Below are 22,194 nucleotides of genomic sequence, written 5' to 3'. Positions count from 1 at the left end.
AAAGCTGGCCATACATTAGTGATTTCAGACAGCTTTTTTTCTGGATTACTTTTTGTTCATGAATGAATTACAATTCAGGTTATTGTTTTGGACGGCAACGCCATATGTTAACCTGTTTCCGCACCATGATGTAAAAGCACGCCATGGTGTGGGAGGTGATGCTTGGAGCGGTCTCAGCGGCTGAGCCCCCTCCGTACGCAGCGGGTGTCAGCTGTGTATAAAATCTATCTTGCTGTTCCTGCCCGTTTATCCCCTTAAATGCTGCGATCAATCACGATCACAGCCTCTGATGCGTTAGAAAGAGGGGAGCTCATCAGCCCCTCTGCAAAGCGATTGGGGGGTGCCGATGGTCGTCATGGCAGTCCAGGGGCCTAATGAAGGCCCCCAGGACTGCCTTTCTTCATCTCTTGTTAAGCCCTGCCTCTGGCTATATGTGTAAAGGATTTGCCAGACACAGCCCGGCCAGATGGAGCTAGCTCCCGCCCACTGTCTATTTATACCTGCCTTTCCTGTTCCTCCTTTGCCTGTGATTCTTCTATGCTTGTTTCCTGGCTTGCTGCTGTTGCTTGTACTACTCATCCTCTGCTTGTTATTGACCCTGGCTTTCTGACCACTCTCCTGCTCAGCGTTTTGTACCTCGTTCTCTCCTGGTTTGACTCGGCTCGTTCACTATTCTTGTTGCTCACGGTGTCCCCGTGGGCAGCTGCCCCGTTTCCCTAGCTTCTTTGTACCCTTGTCTGTTTATCTGTCTTGCACTTACTGAGCGTAGGGACTGTCGCCCAGTTGTACCCCGTCGCTTAGGACGAGTCGTTGCAAGTAGGCAGGGACTGAGTGGCGGGTAGATTAGAGCTCACCTGTCTGTCTCCCTACCCTGTCATTACATAATCACAGGCCCATATACCTAGTCTACCTTGGTCCCTGACACATCTATGGACCCCCTTGAGACCCTGGATCAGCAGATGCAGGGCCTCTCCCTACAGGTCCAGGCCCTGGCTCAGAGGGACAACCTGCGTGATGCTTCCCTGGTAGTGCCCCCCACCTCACCTCTTGAACCCCACCTCAAGTTGCCTGACCGGTTCTCAGGGGACCGGAAGACTTTTTTCTCCTTTCGGGAGAGTTGTAGGCTCTATTTTCGCTTAAAGCCCCACTCCTCAGGTTCTGAGAGCCAGCGGGTTGGTATAATTATGTCCCGGCTCCAGGACGGGCCCCAAGAATGGGCCTTCTCCTTGGCTCCTGACGCCCCTGAACTTTCCTCCGTTGATCTTTTCTTTTCTGCTCTCGGGCTCATTAATGACGAGACTGACAAGACTGCCTTTGCCGAGAGTCAGCTGGTGACCTTACGTCAGGGTAAGAGACCTGTAGAGGAGTATTGTTCTGACTTTAGGAAGTGGTGTGTAGCTTCTCGGTGGAATGACCCTGCCTTGAGGTGCCAGTTTAGATTGGGTCTGTCGAACGCCCTGAAAGACCTGCTAGTTAGCTATCCCTCTGCTGACTCCCTAGATCAGGTTATGGCTTTAGCGGTACGACTTGACCGACGTCTCAGGGAACGACGACTTGAACGTTTTTGTGCCTTCTCCTCTGACTCCCCCATGATGCCTCCCGAGGTTCCATTGCTTCGTTCTTCCACGGAAGACTCGGATGTACCTATGCAACTCGGGGCCTCCGTGTCCCCCCAACAACGTACAGAGTTCCGCAGGAAGAATGGTCTCTGCTTCTACTGTGGGGATGACAAGCATCAAGTGAACAATTGTCCTAGGCGTAAGAATAAGCAGCCGGAAAACTTCCGCGCCTAACTGATCATCGGGGAGGTCACTTGGGCGTACAGGTATTTCCCGTAAAGATGAAACCTAATAAAATCTTGCTTCCCTTTCAGGTCTCTTTTGGTGGTAGGTCTGCTACCGGCAGTGCCTTCGTGGATTCAGGGTCTTCTGCTAATATTATGTCTGTGAAATTTGCTATGTCTCTAGCTATGCCATTGATTGATTTGCCTAAACCTGTCCCGGTAGTGGGTATCTACTCCACTCCTCTTGCTAATGGTTATTTTACACAGCATACCCCTGTTTTTGAACTCCGTGTTGGCTCCATGCATTTGGAGCAGTGCTCTGTACTGGTGATGCAGGGATTATCGTCCGATTTGGTTTTAGGCCTTCCCTGGTTGCAGTTGCATAATCCCACGTTTAACTGGAATACTGGGGATCTTACCAAATGGGGTAATGAATGCATGACGTCATGTTTTTCTGTTAATTCTATTTCTCTCCCTGAGGAGGTGAACACTCTACCTGAGTTTGTTCTGGACTTCGCTGATGTTTTCTCTAAAGAGGCCTCCGAAGTGTTACCTCCTCATAGAGAGTACGATTGCGCAATCGATTTGGTACCAGGAGCTAAGCTCCCTAAGGGTAGGATATTCAATCTCTCTTGTCCCGAACGTGAAGCCATGAGAGAGTATATCCAGGAATGCCTGGCCAAGGGTTACATTCGCCCCTCTACTTCTCCGGTAGGTACTGGCTTCTTCTTCGTAGGGAAGAAGGATGGTGGTCTTCGGCCGTGCATCGACTACCGAAACTTGAATAAGGTCACTGTAAGGAACCAGTACCCCCTTCCTTTGATTCCTGATCTCTTCAATCAGGTTCAGGGGGCCCAATGGTTCTCTAAGTTTGATCTACGGGGGGCTTATAACCTTATCCGCATCAAAGAGGGGGATGAGTGGAAGACTGAGTTTAACACGCCCGAAGGTCATTTCGAATACCTCGTCATGCCCTTTGGGTTGTGTAATGCTCCCGCGGTCTTCCAGAATTTCATAAATGAGATTTTAAGAGACTACCTGGGGGTATTTCTTGTAGTGTACCTTGATGACATACTTGTGTTTTCCAAGGACTGGTCCTCCCACATTGAGCATGTCAGGAAGGTGCTCCAGGTCCTTCGGGAAAACAAACTGTTTGCTAAGATCGAAAAATGTGTGTTTGGGGTGCAAGAGATACCATTTTTGGGTCAAATCCTCACTCCTCATGAATTCCGCATGGACCCCGCCAAGGTCCAGGCTGTGGCGGAATGGGTCCAACCTGCCTCCCTGAAGGCGTTACAGTGCTTCCTGGGATTCGCTAATTATTACAGGACATTTATTGCTAACTTCTCGGTCATCGCTAAGCCTCTTACGGATCTCACTCGCAAAGGTGATGATCTCCTCCACTGGCCTCCTGAGGCTGTCCAGGCTTTTGAGGTCCTTAAGAAGTGCTTTATCTCGGCCCCAGTGCTGGTTCAGCCCAACCAAATGGAGCCATTCATCGTGGAGGTTGACGCCTCCGAGGTGGGAGTGGGAGTGGGTGCTGTCTTGTCCCAGGGTACCAGGTCCCTCACCCATCTCCGTCCCTGTGCCTACTTCTCCAGGAAGTTTTCGCCCACTGAGAGTAACTATGATATTGGCAACCGCGAACTCTTAGCCATTAAATTGGCATTTGAAGAGTGGCGCAACTTCCTGGAGGGGGCTAGGCACCAGGTAACGGTCCTTACCGACCACAAGAATCTGGTTTTCTTAGAATCTGCCCGGAGGCTAAACCCGAGACAAGCTCGATGGGCGTTTTTTTTTACCAGCTTCATGGCCAGCCCTCTTTCGGAGGAAGATCCTGCTTGTATTTTGCCTCCAGGTATAATCATTTCCTCTATTGATTCTGATTTAGTCTCCGAAATTGCGGCTGATCAAGGTTCAGCTCCCGGGAACCTTCCTGAGAACAAGCTGTTTGTTCCCCTGCAACTCCGGCTAAGGGTACTTAGGGAAAATCATGACTCTGCACTATCTGGCCATCCAGGCATCCTGGGTACCAAGCACCTCATTGCCAGAAACTACTGGTGGCCTGGGTTGCTTAAAGACGTTAAGGCCTACGTCGCCGCTTGTGAGGTTTGTGCTAGGTCCAAGACTCCCAGGTCCCGACCAGTGGGCTTACTATGTTCCTTGTCCATTCCCCAGAGACCTTGGACCCATATCCCCATGGATTTTATCTCCGATTTGCCTCCATCTCAAGGCAAGTCGGTGGTGTGGGTTGTAGTAGACCGCTTCAGTAAGATGTGCCACTTTGTGCCCCTCAAGAAAATACCCAAAGCTAAGACGTTAGCTACCTTGTTTGTCAAACACATCCTGCGCCTCCATGGGGTTCCTGTCAATATTGTTTCTGACAGAGGGGTACAATTTGTTTCATTGTTTTGGAGAGCCTTCTGTAAAAAGTTGGAGATTGATCTGTCCTTCTCCTCGGCTTTCCATCCTGAAACTAATGGCCAAACGGAGAGGACTAATCAGTCTCTAGAACAATATTTAAGGTGTTTTATCTCTGACTGTCAACATGATTGGGTCTCATTCATTCCCCTCGCCGAATTATCCCTTAATAACCGGGTTAGTAATTCGTCAGGGGTCTCCCCTTTTTTCTGTAATTTTGGGTTTAATCCACGGTTCTCCTCCGTTTCACCTGGTAGTTCCAACAATCCCGAGGTAGATGTCGTTCATCAGGAACTGTGCACAGTCTAGGCCCAGGTTCAGAAGAACCTAGAGGCGTCCCAGAGCATACAATAGACCCAGGCAGATAGAAGACGTTCTGCTAACCCCTTGTTTGTGGTCGGGGATCTGGTGTGGCTATCTTCAAAAAATTTGCGCCTTAAAGTCCCGTCCAAGAAGTTTGCTCCCCGGTTTATAGGGCCGTACAAGGTCATTGAAGTCCTTAACCCTGTCTCCTTCCGATTGGAGTTGCCCCCGTCTTTTCGAGTGCACGACGTCTTTCATGCCTCCCTCCTTAAACGCTGCTCCCCGTACTTGGCTCCCTCGAGGAAACCTCCGGTCCCTGTTCTCACCCCTGAGGGGGTAGAATTCGAGGTGGCCAAGATTGTGGACAGCAGAATGGTCCAAGGCTCCCTCCAGTACCTGGTCCATTGGAGAGGATACGGGCCTGAGGAGAGGACTTGGGTACTGTAAAGGATCTGCCAGGCACTACGTCTGGGTATACTCCCAGGATTAATCAGTCGACACCTGAGGCCAGACCTCTGAGACTGACACCTGCTCCCACCAATCAGGGTGGCAGGCTCAGGAGTGGGAGAGCCTATCGCGGCCTGGTCAGTCAGAGTTAGCTCCGCCCCCTGTCCATTTATACCTGCCGTTTTCTCTTCCTCCTTGCTTGTTATTCTTCTTGGATTCCTGGCCCCACTGCTGCCTTGCTCCAGCCTGCTTCTGCCGTGCTTCTGCCTTGCTTCAGTTCCGTTTATCCTGCGTTGCTTTGCCCCTGGCTTGCTTCTGCTCCGTGCTCCCGTTTGTATACTCCACTACTTCCTGATCCTGACTGGCTCATTCACCGCTCCGTTTCCTCGCGGCGTTCCGTGGGCTACTGTATTCCCTTGCATGTTCCCTGTTTGTACTCCCTTGCACTTAGACAGCGTAGGGACCGCCGCCAAGTTGTACCCCGTCGCCTAGGGCGGGTCGTTGCAAGTAGGCAGGGACAGGGCGGTGGGTAGATTAGGGCTCACTTGTTCCCTTCACCTCCTTCCTGCCATTACAGGTACCCGCCCGGGATGTTCACGCTGGGGTATTGCTCAGGAGGTTCCACCTTCGTTTCCCCAATAAACCAGGTCCACCTAGAAAGTGTCCGGTGGCCCCTCATAAAAGGGGGGGTACTGTAAAGGATTTGCCAGACACAGCTTCTGTGTCGACGCCCGTGGGCAATCAGTCTGCACCTGCTCCTATGTCTGTGAGACTGACTCCATCTTCCACCACTCAGGATGGCAGGCTTAGGAGTGGGAGAGCCTATCACAGCCCGGCCAGACGGAGCTAGCTCCCGCCCACTGTCTATTTATACCTGCCTTTCCTGTTCCTCCTTTGCCTGTGATTCTTCTATGCTTGTTTCCTGGCTTGCTGCTGCTGCTTGTACTACTCATCCTCTGCTTGTTATTGACCTTGGCTTTCTGATCACTCTCCTGCTCAGCGTTTTGTACCTCATTCTCTCCTGGTTTGATTCGGCTCATTCACTATTCTTGTTGCTCACGGTGTCCCCGTGGGCAGCTGCCCCGTTTCCCTAGCTTCTTTGTACCCTTGTCTGTTTATCTGTCTTGCACTTACTGAGCGTAGGGACCGTCGCCCAGTTGTACCCCGTCGCTTAGGACGGGTCGTTGCAAGTAGGCAGGGACTGAGTGGCGGGTAGATTAGGGCTCACCTGCCTGTCTCCCTACCTCCCTACCCTGTCATTACAATATGACAATATACTGCAATACATTATTGCAATGTGTTGTACCAGCGATCGCGGCTTCAAGTCCCCTATGGGGGCTAATATGTAAAAAAGATGTGTAACTAAATGTGTAAAAAAAAAAAAACAAACAAGAAATTATTAGTTAAAAAAAAAAGCTTTTCCCATTTTTCCTCTTAAATAATAATAAAAAAAAACAACACAATTAGTATCCCCGCATCCGTTAAAGTCTGAAGTATTACTATATACCATTATTTAATCCCACAGAGAATTGTTTTCCAGTTTCCCAATACACTATATTGTACAATAAATAGTGTGGTGAAAAACTACAACTCGCCCCGCAAAAAGCAAGCCCTCATATGGCTATATCGATGGAAAAAAAAAAAGTTATGGCTTTTGGAAGGTGAGGAGGAAAAAATTAAAATGGAAATCAAAAAAATAGCTGTGAAGGGAAGGGGTTAAAACAACAAATCGTCAATCAATCTCTGCCTTGATCTGGGCTTCAATTGATTGGAAGCAGATCGGTCATTTGCATTAATGACTTTCCAAGGCCCATACCCAACAATGGCTAAAACAAATCATGTTCCTGAAACACAGCCTTGTAGAGCTCTTAGGGTATGTTCACACGGCTTATCTTCGGTCGTTTTTCAGCCCGTAAGCGTCCGAAAAATCGGAAGCAGAACGCCGCCAAACATCTGCCCATTGATTATAATGGGAACAACGGCGTTCTGTTCCGACGGGACAAAGAAGTGCATGTCATTTCTTGAGCCACTTTTGGAGCCGTTTTTCATTGACTCTGTAGAAAAATCGCTGTAAAAAACGGCTGAAAATCAGGAGCGGTTTTCCCTTGAAAACAGCTCTGTATTTTCAGAAATTTTTTAGTGAGCGTGTGCACATACCCTTACAGAGAACACAGGGGTTAATTTCCTGCTGATCTGTTCCATTTTCAGGTAAGGACATGGCTGAGCTACTGGGATACACAAAGATTTATTTATATATTTCTGTTTTAATTGTAATATGAGACAAATGGTATCAGAGAAGAGGAGATAAAGGGAAGAAGTGCTGGGATAGATTTAATTTTTTGTATGTTTTTTTTTGGCTAGTGCTACTTTCAGCCCTTAGACAGGGTGTAAACCATTCCGTTATAACTTTATTCGCATTCTGACAGTGGGAGGCCGAGTATTCCTACGCTGATGACTGAATAAAACTCCAATTTACATGTCACCAGCAGGGAGAAATATGAAAGCGCTAAGACAAAGGAAAATAAAAATCGTGAACTTGATAAAGTTTCTATCGTGCTCTAGTCACTGGTTAGACCAGATTCTCATATCTGCTCTAATGTCGAAGCAACAGAAATGCAATTGTTTACCCAGATAAGAAGAGTTTCAGCTAAGGCTCTGTTCACACCAGGTCTGCCTATATGCTCAACCACCGCTCCGTTCAATGTCTTCCTCACTGTGGTCGAGCAGTGACTAGGAACAAGGGGTTCAGGACCCCCGTTCTCGCGACTGGTGGGGGTCCCAGCGGTAGAGGACGTGAACATAAGGCATTGCTGCAAGAGCCATGGCTAGGCAAGAATGATGAGTTTTGTTGCCACCAGATGCGAAGATCATATTGATAGAAATGTCCATCAGATCCTCAGCTACAAGGTCATCTTATTTTATCTTTATGGAAAGTAAGTACATTATATGGACATTTGTATCTCACACGTGTCAAAAATATCTAAGCTCTCTATGCAAAGAAAGTCAACACTTACTCTAGTTTCCCAGGAAAATGGTGCAGAATGTTCATCTTGCCAAGTAATATCCTACAAAAGAATAAAAAGCATGGTATGTAAACAGTCTGTCAAAAATAAAAACCAGATGCAAAATGCCGCTGATACGTGTTCACTTTGTTTTAGGATTCATTCACGCTAGTGGCATGGCTTCTGTTTAGAACGGAATCATGACATATGCTGCATCCATTTTGACGGCAAGAAAAGCACTGCAGACTGAGCTATTCTTACTGTCAAAAACGGTGGAAACCCTGACGTGGGTTTTCAATGCAAATGTGAACGATTTATACAGAATATTAACCATTCATAAAAAATGTGAAGATGAAGTGTTGCATTAGATTTAAAAAAAAAAGGGTTTACTTTTTTTTTTCTAGAAACAGTGCCACTCTTGCCCATGGGCTATTCCTGGTACTGGTATCCACTTGAATGGGGCTAAACTGCAATGCCAAAGACAGCACATGAACAAGAGGGGGCTGTTTCTGGAAAAAAGCAGACCCTTTATTTATAACCTCTTACAACTGTTTTAAGGGCACCCACACACGTACCAAATTTTGCTATGGTATTCACCCCTTTGTATTGAAAGGGTGAAATCTGCAGTGAACATTCAGAAAAGAATGAGCATGCGCAGCACCCGCAAAACCAAACGGAAAATCTGCAACAAATCCGCTACGTGTGCCTAATACTGAAGTGCTTACTAAACAGCCACCCCAACTGTCAGCACATGCATTCTGTCTTATCTAAGGATTTGCCATAACCACTGCAATAGCAGTGGTTATGGCACCCTGCCTGGGCAGACTGGCTAGACCAATTCCCCATTCCTGGACAATGGGGACCATTGCAGGGGTGTTTTTAAGTACACAGGGCCCAATAGCAGAATCTCCAAAAAATTGCATCCACGCCCCGCCCCCACTCCCTTGTTAATAATGGCTATTAAACATTTAAAGGGGTTGTCCACTACCGGACAACTGATGACCTATCCACCGGAATAGCGGCCAAGCTGCAGTACTGCAGCTCTGCTCCTATTCAAGTGAATAGGAGCAAAGCTACAGTTCGGCCGCTATGCAATGTACGGAGCCAACTGCTTCCAGCTCCGTACATTGCATACTGTGCAATGACATCCAGTGCCCCCAGGCAACTGTAGCAGCTGATCGGTGCGGGGTCCGGGTGCCGCACCGATTAGTTACTGATGACCTATTCGATGGATAGGTCATCAGTTGTCCTGTAGTGGACAATCCCTTTTATGATTTCTTAATAGGTTATTGGACAAATAACATGTTCAAACTCACGCTGTCACACTGATAATGCTAGTGAAAATTGTGTCCCAAAAGGTTTATTATTTTAAAGTTATGACCTTTTTTTCTAAATATGCAAATGAGGCGATACTAGAAAAGAGGGCGTCAACGCCAGCGATGCTCCTGAGGTGGAGCTACCTCACAGCCTCTGACGCTGTCCAATCAGCATGAAGCTGCTTCACACACTGTGTGAGAAACTGAGGCTGGAGGGAAGGGGACCCCTTAAAATAGCCATATCTTGGGCTGTGGACCACCTAGAACCCAGATTCTAATCTTTTATATGGCACCAGGATCGCAGTTCTAGCTGTGAAACAACCGGAGATATCACCACTTAAAGACACAGTTGGGAATGCGACCTGCATATGCATATATTAAATGGTATACTTCTTTTCTGAACAGTGGTGCGGAGTTTCACCCTTTTAAATAAAAATAGAGCTCCTTTACACTTTGACACCTCAAACTTTGTTTTTTTTTAGCAGTAGATTAGAATTTCTTGTGCCCATTTACAATTGCGTCCTCTGTAAGCGCTCTTTACTGCCAAATGTTTTGTACTAATAGCTTGATTTTTAAAAAAACATTGCAGACTTTATAATTTCCTTTGTTTTATAAAAAGGGATTTACATTTTTTTTCGTGTTGGTGTGTCTTTAATTTATATTTTAAGGTTGCTCCAATGAAATTACAGAAATGTTGACAGCCGATATAAATCCACACTCACGGAACCACATAAATATAGGTTTATCCTACATTACTTTTAAACAGAGCACGGGGTCAGCCATAAAAATAAGTTTGCGAAGGCTGTTTGTATAATTGTGGTGCCATAAGACTCGATCCCACAGATGACGCCTTTGTGCTTAGTCTACTTCCCTAAACGTTAAAACACGGGTGTAAGATTTCCATTTAGCTGAATCTGCTTTTATTAAACAAAACTAAGCATGGCAGATACTAAAATAAAGCATGGTGCGTGTCAGGCTGGCTTTACATTTGCAGATTTGACTTCAGATACAATAATCATGGCGATTGTAAACGACTCCTCCTAAAGGTAGTGAATGATTATTTTTGTATAGTGGTCCACCAGGCGTGGCTCTTCAGCTTGGCCAGTCGTTCCGATCAATAATGATTTTATATATATATATATATATATATATATATATATATATATATATATATATATATATATATATATATATATATATATATATATATATATAAAAATCCTAATATACTTATATTACAATTAGTGTCTCTAATAGTACCCCGATCCCTCACCATAGCCAAGAAGCATCCTATTTACATGCCACGTGGCCTGGTCGTTCCTATAAAATGGGTACACTTGAATGAGGATGAGAGATATGTGGGTGGGGCCATATCATCCAGCACCATTTTTTTTTGTCCATGGTCAACCCTTAGGCCGGGTTCACACGACCTATTTTCAGGCGTAAACGAGGCGTTTTACGCCTCGAATTACGCCTGAAAACACGGCTCAAATACGTCGGCAAACATCTGCCCATTCATTTCAATGGGTTTGCCAATGTACTGTGCCGACGACCTGTAATTTTACACGTCGCTGTCAAAAGACGGCGCGTAAAATAACAGCCTCGTCAAAGAAGGGCAGGACACTTCTTGGGACGTAATTGGAGCCGTTTTTCATTGAATCCAATGAAGAACAGCTCCAAATTACGTCCGTAATGAACGCCCCGCAAAACGCGAGTACGAGCAATTACGTCTGAAATTCAGGAGCTGTTTTCTCCTGAAAACAGCTCCTTATTTTGAGACGTTTTTGACTCTGCGTGTGAACATACCCTAAAATGCTACAGAACAGAGTACATCTATTGGCTATATCATTAGATGCCCATGTAAAAGCTGGTACCATTTACATTAGAGAATTAGAACTATAGCGGTACATAATACAGAGCTGGAGAAAACCAAGAGATAGAGCCCTTCTAGCTCTACCTGGAAAAGTGATCATAGTCCGCTCCAGCAGGGCAGCGGGAGCACTCAGCTCTGATCATACAATGAATTGTGTGCTCCTCCTGCATTAGTCTCTGTTTCAGAGACCGATGCAGCAACATACAAACAGCACTTTGCAATGGTTATATGGAGCTTTCTGCCAGCAGAGGGCACGTCGCTGGAACTGGCTGAAGGGGAGTACATGGGGTGATGGGATATATTCTGTAACTAATTGATAAGAAAGTGAGGGAATTAGCTGTGACTACTACTAAAGGGGGGAGGGTCAGGGCTTTTTAAATATTTAATATTTGCCATAGGCAACAAAACAACCTCTTCTGCTTCCTATAACTTTTATTTTGCTAATATTAATATATACACTGATTGGCCACTTTATTAGATATGTGCCGTTTCACGATTGGAGCTTCCCAGTATGGAAATCAGACACATGACCCGGGAGTGAAGTATAAAATCAAGGTAGCAAGTTTTCAGTGTGAATCCACATTAGAATGAGAAAATCGATCTGATCGATTTCGAACAAAGCATGGTCATCAGTGCTAGACTAGCTGGGCCAGTATTTCAAAAACTGACAACCGTGTGGGGTTTTCTCACGCAACGGTGTTGAGAGTATACCGTGAAGGATGTGATCGAGGAAAAACATCCAGAAAAAGGGGATCCTGTGGACGTCAACAACTTGTCGATGAAAGGGGTCTAAGGAGGATGTCAAGAATCATTCTGATGAACAGGCGGTGCATAGTCAAGCAGATTGCAGCCAAATGCAATGCTGATGCTCCACCTAACATGTCTGAATGGACAACTCCTTGTTCCTTAGCACAGATGGACTATAACAACAGACGACCACTTCGAGAACCATTGCTGTCTAAGGCTATGTTCACACAGACTTTTTTGACGAGTTTTTTGACGAGGAAACCGCGCCGGAAAACTCGTCAAAAACGGTCCCGAAAATGCTCAATGGCTGTGGGCGAAAAACGCTGTTAAAAACGCAGCGAAAATCGGTGTGCAGGGAGAGGAAAATCTGCCTCAAACTTCCAAACGGAATTTTGAGGCAGAAATTCCGCCTGCAAAAAACTGTGTGTGAACATAGCCTTAGGGAAACAGAAAGGCAAGACTCCAGTGGGCTAAAGAGTATCATTGAGCAGTGGAAAAATATTGCCTGGTTAGATGAATCCAGATTTTTGTTGCTCCATGCTGATGGGAGGGTCAGAATTTGTTGCAAGCAGCAGGATTAGATGAAACCTTCCTATCAAGTGTCAAAGGTTCAGGCCGGCGGAGTGATGGTGCGGGGGAATATTTTCTTGGCACACCCTAGGTCCTCCGATACCTGTGGATGTACATTCAGACAGTTGTGCTTACGCATTGTGGCCGTCCAAGTTGATCCCTTCATTGCAGCTGTTTACTCTATGTCAGAAGGACGCTATAGCCGCAACTGCGAAAAGATATCCTGTCTGCATATACCAATATTCCTGAAGAACTATTTCAACCCCTGGTGGAATCTATGCCACAACAAATTTATGCCGTTCTGAAGGCCAAAAGAAGATCCTGCGTGCTACTAGATGGGTGCCCCTAATAAAGTGGCCATTCAGTGTATATACACACAGGAATTATTATCACATACGTTTAAAATCCCAGTATTTCTGTAAAGTATATGGTCAACTATGTAGACATTCTGTGTTCCTAGTTAAATTGCTACATCTTAGATAAATGTTTGTCATTCTAGCCTATTATAAACATATTGGCAACATTGTAACTGGTTTATGTTGCCAAATAAAAAGTCCTCTTCACCAATATACGCCACTGTTGCCACTCGAACTTGTATTTTTCCTGGATAACCGCAGTCCATCTAGTTACATATACTGATCGGAGGTAATACAAAACAGCCTCTCCAACATGTTTCGTGGCTAATGGCGCCCCTGCTAAAGTGGGTGTTACGGCTGCTGTGACTACTATTGAAGGAGGAGTGAGGGCTGCTGTGACTTCTTCTAAAGTGGGGGTTTGGGTTGTTGTGATTACTACCGAAGGTCATAAGGAATACTGTGTCTACTACTTAAGCGGGGGTAGGGCTAATGCAATTACTACTGAAGCGGGTGTAGGGCGGCTGTGACTACTACTGCATTTACTCCAAAATAAAAACCATTATGAATTGAAAACTAATTTATTTACACCCTCCAAAAAAAAGTCTTGTCGTGTTGAGACATCACGATTAATGGACAACCCTCTATTTGACCCATATGTCTTAAAAGGGTATATGGACATGGGTTATCCTGGTAAGACAACCCCTTTAAGCCCTAAATTGTCTGCCACGTTCGATAAATTATGTTATGTACGTATTTACAGTTTCTAACTAAAGCAAGAAAAATAAAACCATGTTATTACGTCCTACCGCAGTCACTAGGACATCCCCAATGCTGTTCTCTGTACCCCCAGATACTCACTATCGGCAACCGAATTCATTCTAGAACTAAATTTTTCTATGAATTGAGTTGTAACCTGTTCTTTATTCCACTCTGAGATGATACCGCTCTGTAATACATCAACGGTGACATGTCTTCCAGAAAGAAAAATTAAAAAAAATTGGAGTAGGTAGAGTTGAAGTTGTTAAATAATTTATCAGATGTTCTGTTAAGCCTTTCAAACCACCAGGGCAGATGGCTCTCGGGCAATAATCCAGACGTCAAACAGACTCTGCAAAACAAGTTTTCAGGGATTTCCAAATCTTCAGCCTACAACAGTATGGAATTCCATTCTTTCAAAATATCCCTAAGGTGGCCAGATAATAAATGGTCATTTAGGATCTCTCCGTGATCTTTCATTTACTTGGATATATAATAGAAGCTCATTGTGGCTGTTAGTTTGATGTTCCTAAGGGCCCTATTAAGTAGACAGATCCCTGCCCAGTAACGAGCGCCAATCGAGAATAGTGACATGTCGATCGGCATTTGTTAGCGATGAACGATCAATAATACGATCGTTCGTCCCCATACAGTTTGAATTTTCTCAGCTGCACATCTCCCTGGCTAGAATTTTCTCACTTTATTCAACTTAACCCACAGAGAGTTGCCTCTGGTTTGGCTGATAATCCGAGCCATCTTTAAAGGGATGGACATTGACTTACAGAGTTGCCACCTATAGGCGTAACAGAGACACAGCTTTCTTCTCTTTGGAGGAGAGCTATTTTGAGGGGGAAAAAACACTCATTCTGGCTTTGGTACAGACCCAAGTTATGCAAGATAGAGAAACACAACTGTCTAAAGTCTTTTTAAGAATCCTGGATATATCTATTTAGGTATAAGACCCTGTTCTTTCAACATCCTCTTCTACATTACGTTTTATGACCCTGTTATTTTACTTGGAACATAGATTCAAGGTGACAAGTGTATTTTAAGCTCCAGCACACAGAGGACATTGAGGTGAATGATCTCTGTGATAAACGAAAAAGGACTAGAAAGTTAATTTTCAAATAACCTAATAGAGAATTCAAAGTTATAAGGGGGGAGGGGATCTCCGTTAAGGATTTTCATATATAAGCCATTGTAGACCAGCTACAAAGAGCGTCTCTCACACGTAGCCCACCTTGGACGTGAAAAATTGCAGTTTTTCATGTCCGGGGTGGACGCATGCGGGATGCGTTGTCACTGTCACAGATTCTCCACAGACTAGAGTCTAAGGAGGGATGCGTGACACGCAGTAAAATAGGACATGTCCTATTTTCAACGGGCCGTTCACACGCTCCGCTGAAACAACGGTCGTGTGAACGGCCCCATTGAAATACAAGGGTCTGTGTGACGGCCGTTCTTTTAACGGCGGCACACGCATGAGATTCACGTTCGTGTGAATGAGCCCTTTTTCAGAAAATCCATTCTCAGCCCACACCGCTGACACTATGATTTCTGCTGAGGATTGGCCAGCAGATCCACATGCAGTTTAGCCCTATTGTAATTCAATGGAGCTAATCCACCGCTTTTCAGTGTGGAATCCGCAACAATAATGAACATGCTACAGAATGAAAAACCACCGCTTGTTCATTATTCCGCGTGGAACCATTCCTGAGTGTCATTGCCAGCGGAATGTGAGCGGATTCCGTCAGGATTTAGACATGGAACCCACACCTATATCCTGACACAGCCATGAACATGTGAAAATGGCCTTTAGGACCTGCCATGTCATGGTCAACACATTGATTTAAAGAAGTTTCTCTCGCCCCCCCCCCCTTTTGCAAATGTAATGTAGTGTAATGTGGACAAGTGTATGGTGCATGTATGCATGGGTGCAGGTATAACTTACCTGGTGCTGTATTTCACAATCCGCCACTCCGTGCCGGACTCTTACAACCCAAATCCTGCAAAGTCTCCTGTGAAAAACGAATGTCAGTCTTTCAAGGCAAGTCCATGAGACTCACATCAAGGCTCTCATAGACTTGAATTTAGAGTCTGACTTCTGGTCCCTACAGCAGACGCTCTAGGATACAGGGAGTGAAAATGGACCTCCACGGCGGGCCGAAACAGAGTGGCGGCGCATGAAATACAGCACCAGGTAAGTCGGTATACATTTCCACATGACACTACATTACATTTGCAAACGGGAACGGAAAAAAAGTGCTTCTTTTAATTGGAGTAGACTATCTGGCTACTAAAATCAAGAGTAATTTGCCCATTCGGGGTATGCAGCAATAACTAGATAGCATTTCATACAAGACTGTAGCACTGGGGTTGGTTGTCTGCTCTAGAAACCTAATTTTAAAATACCCTAAGTTAATAGAGGACGAGAGGGGTCCCCCTGTTTAGGACGTTTTTCTATTAGCTTGAGCCTGACCCTAGGACGAAGCGAGGAGCGAAACGTGCGTTGGGGCTGGTGGTTTGTGTGCGGTTGGTATATTCCTTGCAAATGATAGTTTATTTCTGCCCGTTTGTTAGCTGGACTTCTGGTTTCTATTTACCTCCTGTCAGCTCTTTATATGCAGCCAGCAATCTACTATTCATTATTTGCTCCTGTGGCACATGTTTTATGTCCGTTTACCATTCTTGCAATGGACAATGTACTTACCTCTTACCGCCATTAATGTGGGTTCTCCTTTTCCTTTTCAGAGTTTTTACATTTGTCTTTGATTATATTTTTATACAATAAAGCTTTATTCTGATTACATTTTTTGTCCTGTGGATATTTTTGGGGTTTACTATTAACCTGAGCGTAGAGTTGACTAATTTTTGGCAAAAATCTCCGCTGCCGAAACAGTGCTAGGAAAAATAAAAGGTTAATACTTACTACCGGGAGTTGTTGTAGCGATGTGTCCCTTTGTTCTCCGTCCAGGCCGGCTTCCTGGGATGACGCTGCAGTCCATGTGACCACTGCAGTCTGTGATTGGCCGGTCACATGGGATGAAACTTCATTCCAGGAGGCCGGCCTGGACGGAGAACGGGGAAAGACGTCACTATGGCAACGCCATATTATTATGTTCTTTTATTCATTTTAAACAAAAAAATAGTTTTTCTTCTGATTTGTGATTTTTGCGGCAGAATCGCAGCTTTTCCAACACAAAAATCACAATATTTGCTATTTGTTGCGGGTATAACCTCTCCATTCAATGAGGAAAACCTGCAACAAAGGAGCAGGTCAATTTATGAACGGTTTCTCGGTTGATTTTTTTCCGCAGTGTGTTGACATCTTATCCACTGTGCAATGTGGATTTTCCAAACTGAAATCTGTTGTGGAAAATCCAGTGTTGACGCTGTGCGTGTCCTTACCCTATGTGTGCTGTGTAGCCAGAGCCACAGCACAAGGCATCAGGGGACTAGGCAGTGCCTTTCCCAAGTTAATGATCAGACCAGAGCGCTCCCCTACACTGAGTACTTGATATAGAACAGACAGGCTGTTTTTTAACAAATATGGTCAACTACAGTTTATATACTAGTATATATGTAATATGTGCCAACCCCATTTCCCACCCAGTCAGAACATGATGTGTGGCCCTCTAGTGGAACAAGATCCACATTTACCCTCTAACGTGGCAGGTTGACCAGGCTGCTTTGGGTGTTTTGAGTACATAATGGGGTAATCCTCTGAATTCCTTGTATTAGTGATTCATATATTAATTGGATGTTCATGTGTTAATGAGGCAGGATGTCCTGGTAATCACACAAGGGATAATTGATCTGTTAGCTAGCCTGCTTGTTGGTGGTTTCCATTTAGAAACAGATATTTTTTTTCCTGCATTGTAGTACAGATATATAGTATATATTCTGGATATTAACTTGCTAATTATACCCAGTATATATCAGTGGTATAGAAGGTGACCACGCTGATCTGCATAGCCACAAGCATCTCCAGTGTGGTCATCCTCACTGGTTGCTAGGCAGCTGACCAAACCTGTTCACTCACAGCCGGGCAAGCTCGCAGAGCATGTTCATTAGGGATCATAATAATAATAATTTTTAAAAAAAATACAAAAATAAAGCTCCATTCACAATGACGCCATGGTTTCCATTTTTTAAAGGATCCATTAGGGAAATGAGAGATTAAACTATTAACTAATCCTGATGGATCCCATTGACATATAGGGGTAGAATAGTGTAGCCTACTACACCGTTGTGCCTGTCGTTGGCAATAGGTGAATGGCGGAACGGAACCTAAACGCCACTGAAAAGTCAGAAATGTCGAATTTCCCTGGTCTTCTCCTACAGTACAAAGCTGGATATTTCTATATAAACATTATGCAGAATGACCCATAATATTGTAGACATCTGTCACCCCATGACACCCTACAGTGCCACCCTAACTCTGTGACATCAGGCTTATGTGACAGTCCAGACTTTACAAGCTGCTTGTCCACCAGCCCTTTAACCATGTCATTGCCAGTAATCTGTAATATTTCTATTGCAATCCTGACAGACGAGGGATGATAACAGAAAAAGCCGATACATGAATTATTAAATACTCGTATGATGCAGCTGGAAAATGATAACATTATTGCGGTTACGTCTGCTACATCCCCCACACCCACAATACAGTATACACATATGTGTTAATATATAATGCCACACATGAAGGAGACAGCAATAGTATTTAAAGAGGAAACAATATAATAATAAAAGGTCCACTGCTTATAGAAGGCGATATCATTCACACATATGTATGTAGATGTCTCTAAAGGATCCCAGGACTAGAGAGATGGGGGACAAATTAGTGACCATGGGGCAGACATTTTCCTGGACTTCCTGTCATACTCCAGTCAGCCTTACCTTAGTCTGAAATGGCTGATAACAGAGAACAATACATTGCATTAAACTGTTAAGCGGGTAGATAGATTTCGGGTAGTATTTAGCTACAGGTTGTTGTTATTATTACACACGTCTCCTACAGTTACCAGAAAAAGTCTGTCACTTTATAGCCACTGTGTCTATGTGGTGCCCACCTCCCTGGCACGGTACATACCTCCTCCCCAAAGTGCACCACCTTCTGGCCAGTCTGGGTCTTGAGCGCCGGGTAGCAGGGCTCGGGCTCGGCTTGGCTGGTGCCTTTGTGCAGGGCATATCTCTTCTGCAGCTCCGGTTCCACCATGCTCTTGTCTATGGCTTCGTCCTGCTCCTTGGGCTGCATCTTCTCCCACTGGGCACCATAGCGCTCCCGCACCCGCTCCTTGTCCTGCATGATCTTTTTAGCCATGGAGTTCAGGGAAGAGAAATAAGCAAACCGGTTCCTCTCCTTCTCGTCCAGGGGTCGGTTCCCCGACACCGAGATCCGGGCTGCAGCTATCGCCGCCGCCATAGAAGCCATTTCCTCCGTCCTTTGTGGGGGCTGTGATTAATAAACGTGTCCCTGGCAGCCTGAAGCTACACTGGCACCGAGTATACGGAGGAGCCTGCCCTCCACATTCCTCCTCCCTCAGCTCCTGTACAGTCTGCAGGAACAGTCATTTCCTTTATTCTCCTTCCCTGTGCCTCCCCCTCCACATACACATGCCAGCCTCCATGTCTCCTTATATGAGGCTTCCTCTGAGCTCAGGACGGCCTCTTCTCCAGCCTTCCTAGTGCTGTGTATTGTCTGCTGGGTGACAGTCTGTCACTACAAGAACATTGTCACAAATCCTTCTGAATGCTGCTTTACATGAAGCCAGATAAACCTTTCCATTCATCCAAATTATTATAAAAGTAGTTGTCATTCTTCATCCAAATTATTATAAAAGTAGTTGTCATTCTTCATCCAAATTATTATAAAAGTAGTTGTCCCTTCACTGGGGTCAGGCTGCTGGAACCCCCAGAAATCAGCTATTACCACCCGGAGAAGCTGCCAGCGCCTACACATTCTACATGTGATATATAGTGTAGTGCCACCCTCCCGCACCAACGACTGACTCTGATGATATGACCAATGCCAATTGTTGGGTTGATACTGTCAAAAAAGGCCAGCAGCTCTCTTTTTATAAGCAGTTCACCAGGGCTGTCCTTTGTTGGGATCGGCCGAACTTGCATGTTTATTTTAATACGAAAAGTGGAATAAGCTGTAGCCAGACACCACTGGAGTCACTTACCTGCCCCGGAAACAAACAGCGGAAGTTGAGGGACTTTCAGGCAACATCATATGCATTAGATTGTCAGTTGATGCCGCCTTTTCGTTGCATAAAGTTTGCATGGTATCAAATCATAAAGAACATCCTTTGACATATGCCCTATTATGGCACATGGACGTTATAAAGGGGGTCCCTGCTTGAGACTCCGCTCTATGAGTCAGAAAGAGCCAAAGGTCCACAATGTATTCCTATATTTGCAGACATGTCTAACAAAACCTTGTTGAGTGTAAAGTTGTCTATAATTAGTCCAATATTTTTTTGTTATCAAACAGTATCCCACTACCAAAAGGAATAATAGAAACTGTTCACAATAATACACATCTCATCCTATACTGAATAAAGGTGGTCATACACATTAGATGCATGTTGACTGAGCCCACTCATTTCTGATGGATCCACCGTTCCTCCGATCGCTCGTCTCCATACATTTCAATCATGTCGGCAGCACGTCTTACGGTTTACACAGGAAGATGTGCTGCTGACAACGATAATATTTTTCACATTTAAAACTACAATCGGTCGATGAACCAGCTTTTGCTCGTTCATCCGCTGATCGCTGCCCTGTTTACACAGGGGAATTACTGAGAACGAGCGTTCTGTGAATGCTTGTTTGCCCGATAATTGGCCGGTGTATATATCCAGCCACAGTTCATCACACTTTCACATGTCATGACTACACAATTCCAATCAATGTTAATCTGTATTTCGGTCATAGACACAGCACAGATTGAGAGCTCATACATGGAGGAGACGCCTGTAACAAGGTAGATGGTATATTGTCTTATTAGCTACCACAGTTGATAAGAAGAATAGGTTATTTAGGTCTTTGTTCTTTTGATAATTGAGTAGTTAATTATAATGCCATCAGTCTGGGGGGAGAGAATCTTCACATGTAAATGATTATTAATTGCTTTGCATAAAACTTCAGTATCAGAGGCGTAACTTGAAGCTCCTGGGCCCTAATGCAAAATCTGTACTAAGGTCCCCCACCTAATATGTGCTTTTTGTAATACTGGTGTCTTCTTACGTGGAAGAATGGCATTTGGGCCCCCTTATGCACCAGGACCTGGGTGTGACTGCTACCTCTGAACCCCTTATATCTACTCCCCTGCTCAGTATTGTAACAAAAAGTAAAACAAAAGTTGCCTAGTACAAAGAAGGCAGCGGGATGGGAAGCTCAGACTATAATTATATATTTTAGGTATCAGATAAAAGGGGTATTCCCAGGGGCGTAGCTAAAGGCTCATGGGCCCCGATGCAAAAGTTCTTATTGCCCCCCCCCCCCCCCGCAAACTTCTCATGGCCGACGGTCCGCAGCTTTCAGCTGCATCGCTGGGTCTCCTAAGTGACCCAACAATGCAGCACTAGCATCCAGGGGCGTCACTAAGGACTTAAAATGTCAGGGGAAATAGCCCCAATACATATGTGTCCGCCCCAAAAAAAATGTGTGTATAGGAGACAGCATAGCATATCTATAGCACTACGACCCTATAAACTATGGATAGGATTAGATACATTGGCTCAGCAGACAGTATCACACATGATAGGATTAGATACAGTGGCTGAGCAGACAGTATCACACATGATAGGATTAGATACAGTGGCTGAGCAGACAGTATCACACATGATAGGATTAGATGCAGTGGCCCAGCAGACAGCATCACACATGATAGGATTAGATACAGTGGCCCAGCAGACAGAATCACACATGATAGGATTAGATACACAGCTCCGCAGACAGTATCACACATGATAGGATTAGATACACAGCTCCGCAGACAGTATCACACATGATAGAATTAGATGCAGTGGCCCAGCAGACAGTATCACACATGATAGGATTAGATACAGTGGCCCAGCAGACAGAATCTCACATGATAGGATTAGATACACAGCTCCGCAGACAGTATCACACATGGTAGGATTAGATACACAGCTCCGCAGACAGTATCACAAATGATAGGATTAGATACAGTGGCTCAGCAGACAGTATCACGAGTGATAGGATTAGATACAGCGGCTCAGCAGACAGTATCACACATGATTGGATTAGATATAGGGCCCAGCAGACAGTATCACACATGATCGGATTAGATACAGGACTCAGCTCGCTGACATTGCGGCTCCAGCGCTGGACCCAGGAAAGGTAAGAATAATAATTTTGCTTCTTTATGTGTTACTGATTATTTTTGTGTGTTTGTGTTTTTTTACAGGTTCGGTTGTTGGACTTCGGATATGAGGACTTCAATGACGGCGTTTTTTTATTCTCAATAAAATGGTTAATGAGGGTTGTTTTTTTATTTCAATAAAATATTTTTTATATGTGCTTGTATCTTTTTAAACTTTATTATCACCGCCTTAGTAATTGCCGCTGGCTGATTGACAACCTC

At 44.9% G+C, this 22,194-nt stretch overlaps 1 protein-coding gene across 2 annotated transcripts in view; it reads right to left on the bottom strand.

The window, feature by feature from the left end:
• The window catches only part of C4H1orf198 (chromosome 4 C1orf198 homolog), a 43,618-nt gene extending 24,325 nt beyond the window's left edge, over positions 1-19,293 (bottom strand). Inside the window, exons 1-2 of one of the 2 annotated variants that reach the window (XM_075862839.1) lie at positions 18,670-19,288; positions 7,969-8,019 (exon numbers count right to left, since the gene is read on the bottom strand). In XM_075862839.1, the coding sequence (XP_075718954.1) occupies positions 7,969-8,019; positions 18,670-19,011 (393 nt within the window). In that variant the 5' untranslated portion in view covers positions 19,012-19,288. Of the gene's footprint in view, positions 1-7,968; positions 8,020-18,669 lie in introns of both variants that reach the window. The other variant, XM_075862840.1, reaches the window with a different exon arrangement.
• Between the last annotated feature and the right edge of the window lie 2,901 nt (positions 19,294-22,194).

This window comes from Rhinoderma darwinii, chromosome 4, assembly GCF_050947455.1.
Source record: "Rhinoderma darwinii isolate aRhiDar2 chromosome 4, aRhiDar2.hap1, whole genome shotgun sequence".
Classification (NCBI taxonomy): Eukaryota; Metazoa; Chordata; class Amphibia; order Anura; family Rhinodermatidae; genus Rhinoderma; species Rhinoderma darwinii.
The sequence above is the reverse complement of the archived record's forward strand: the minus strand, read 5'-3'. Positions and strand labels throughout refer to the sequence as shown.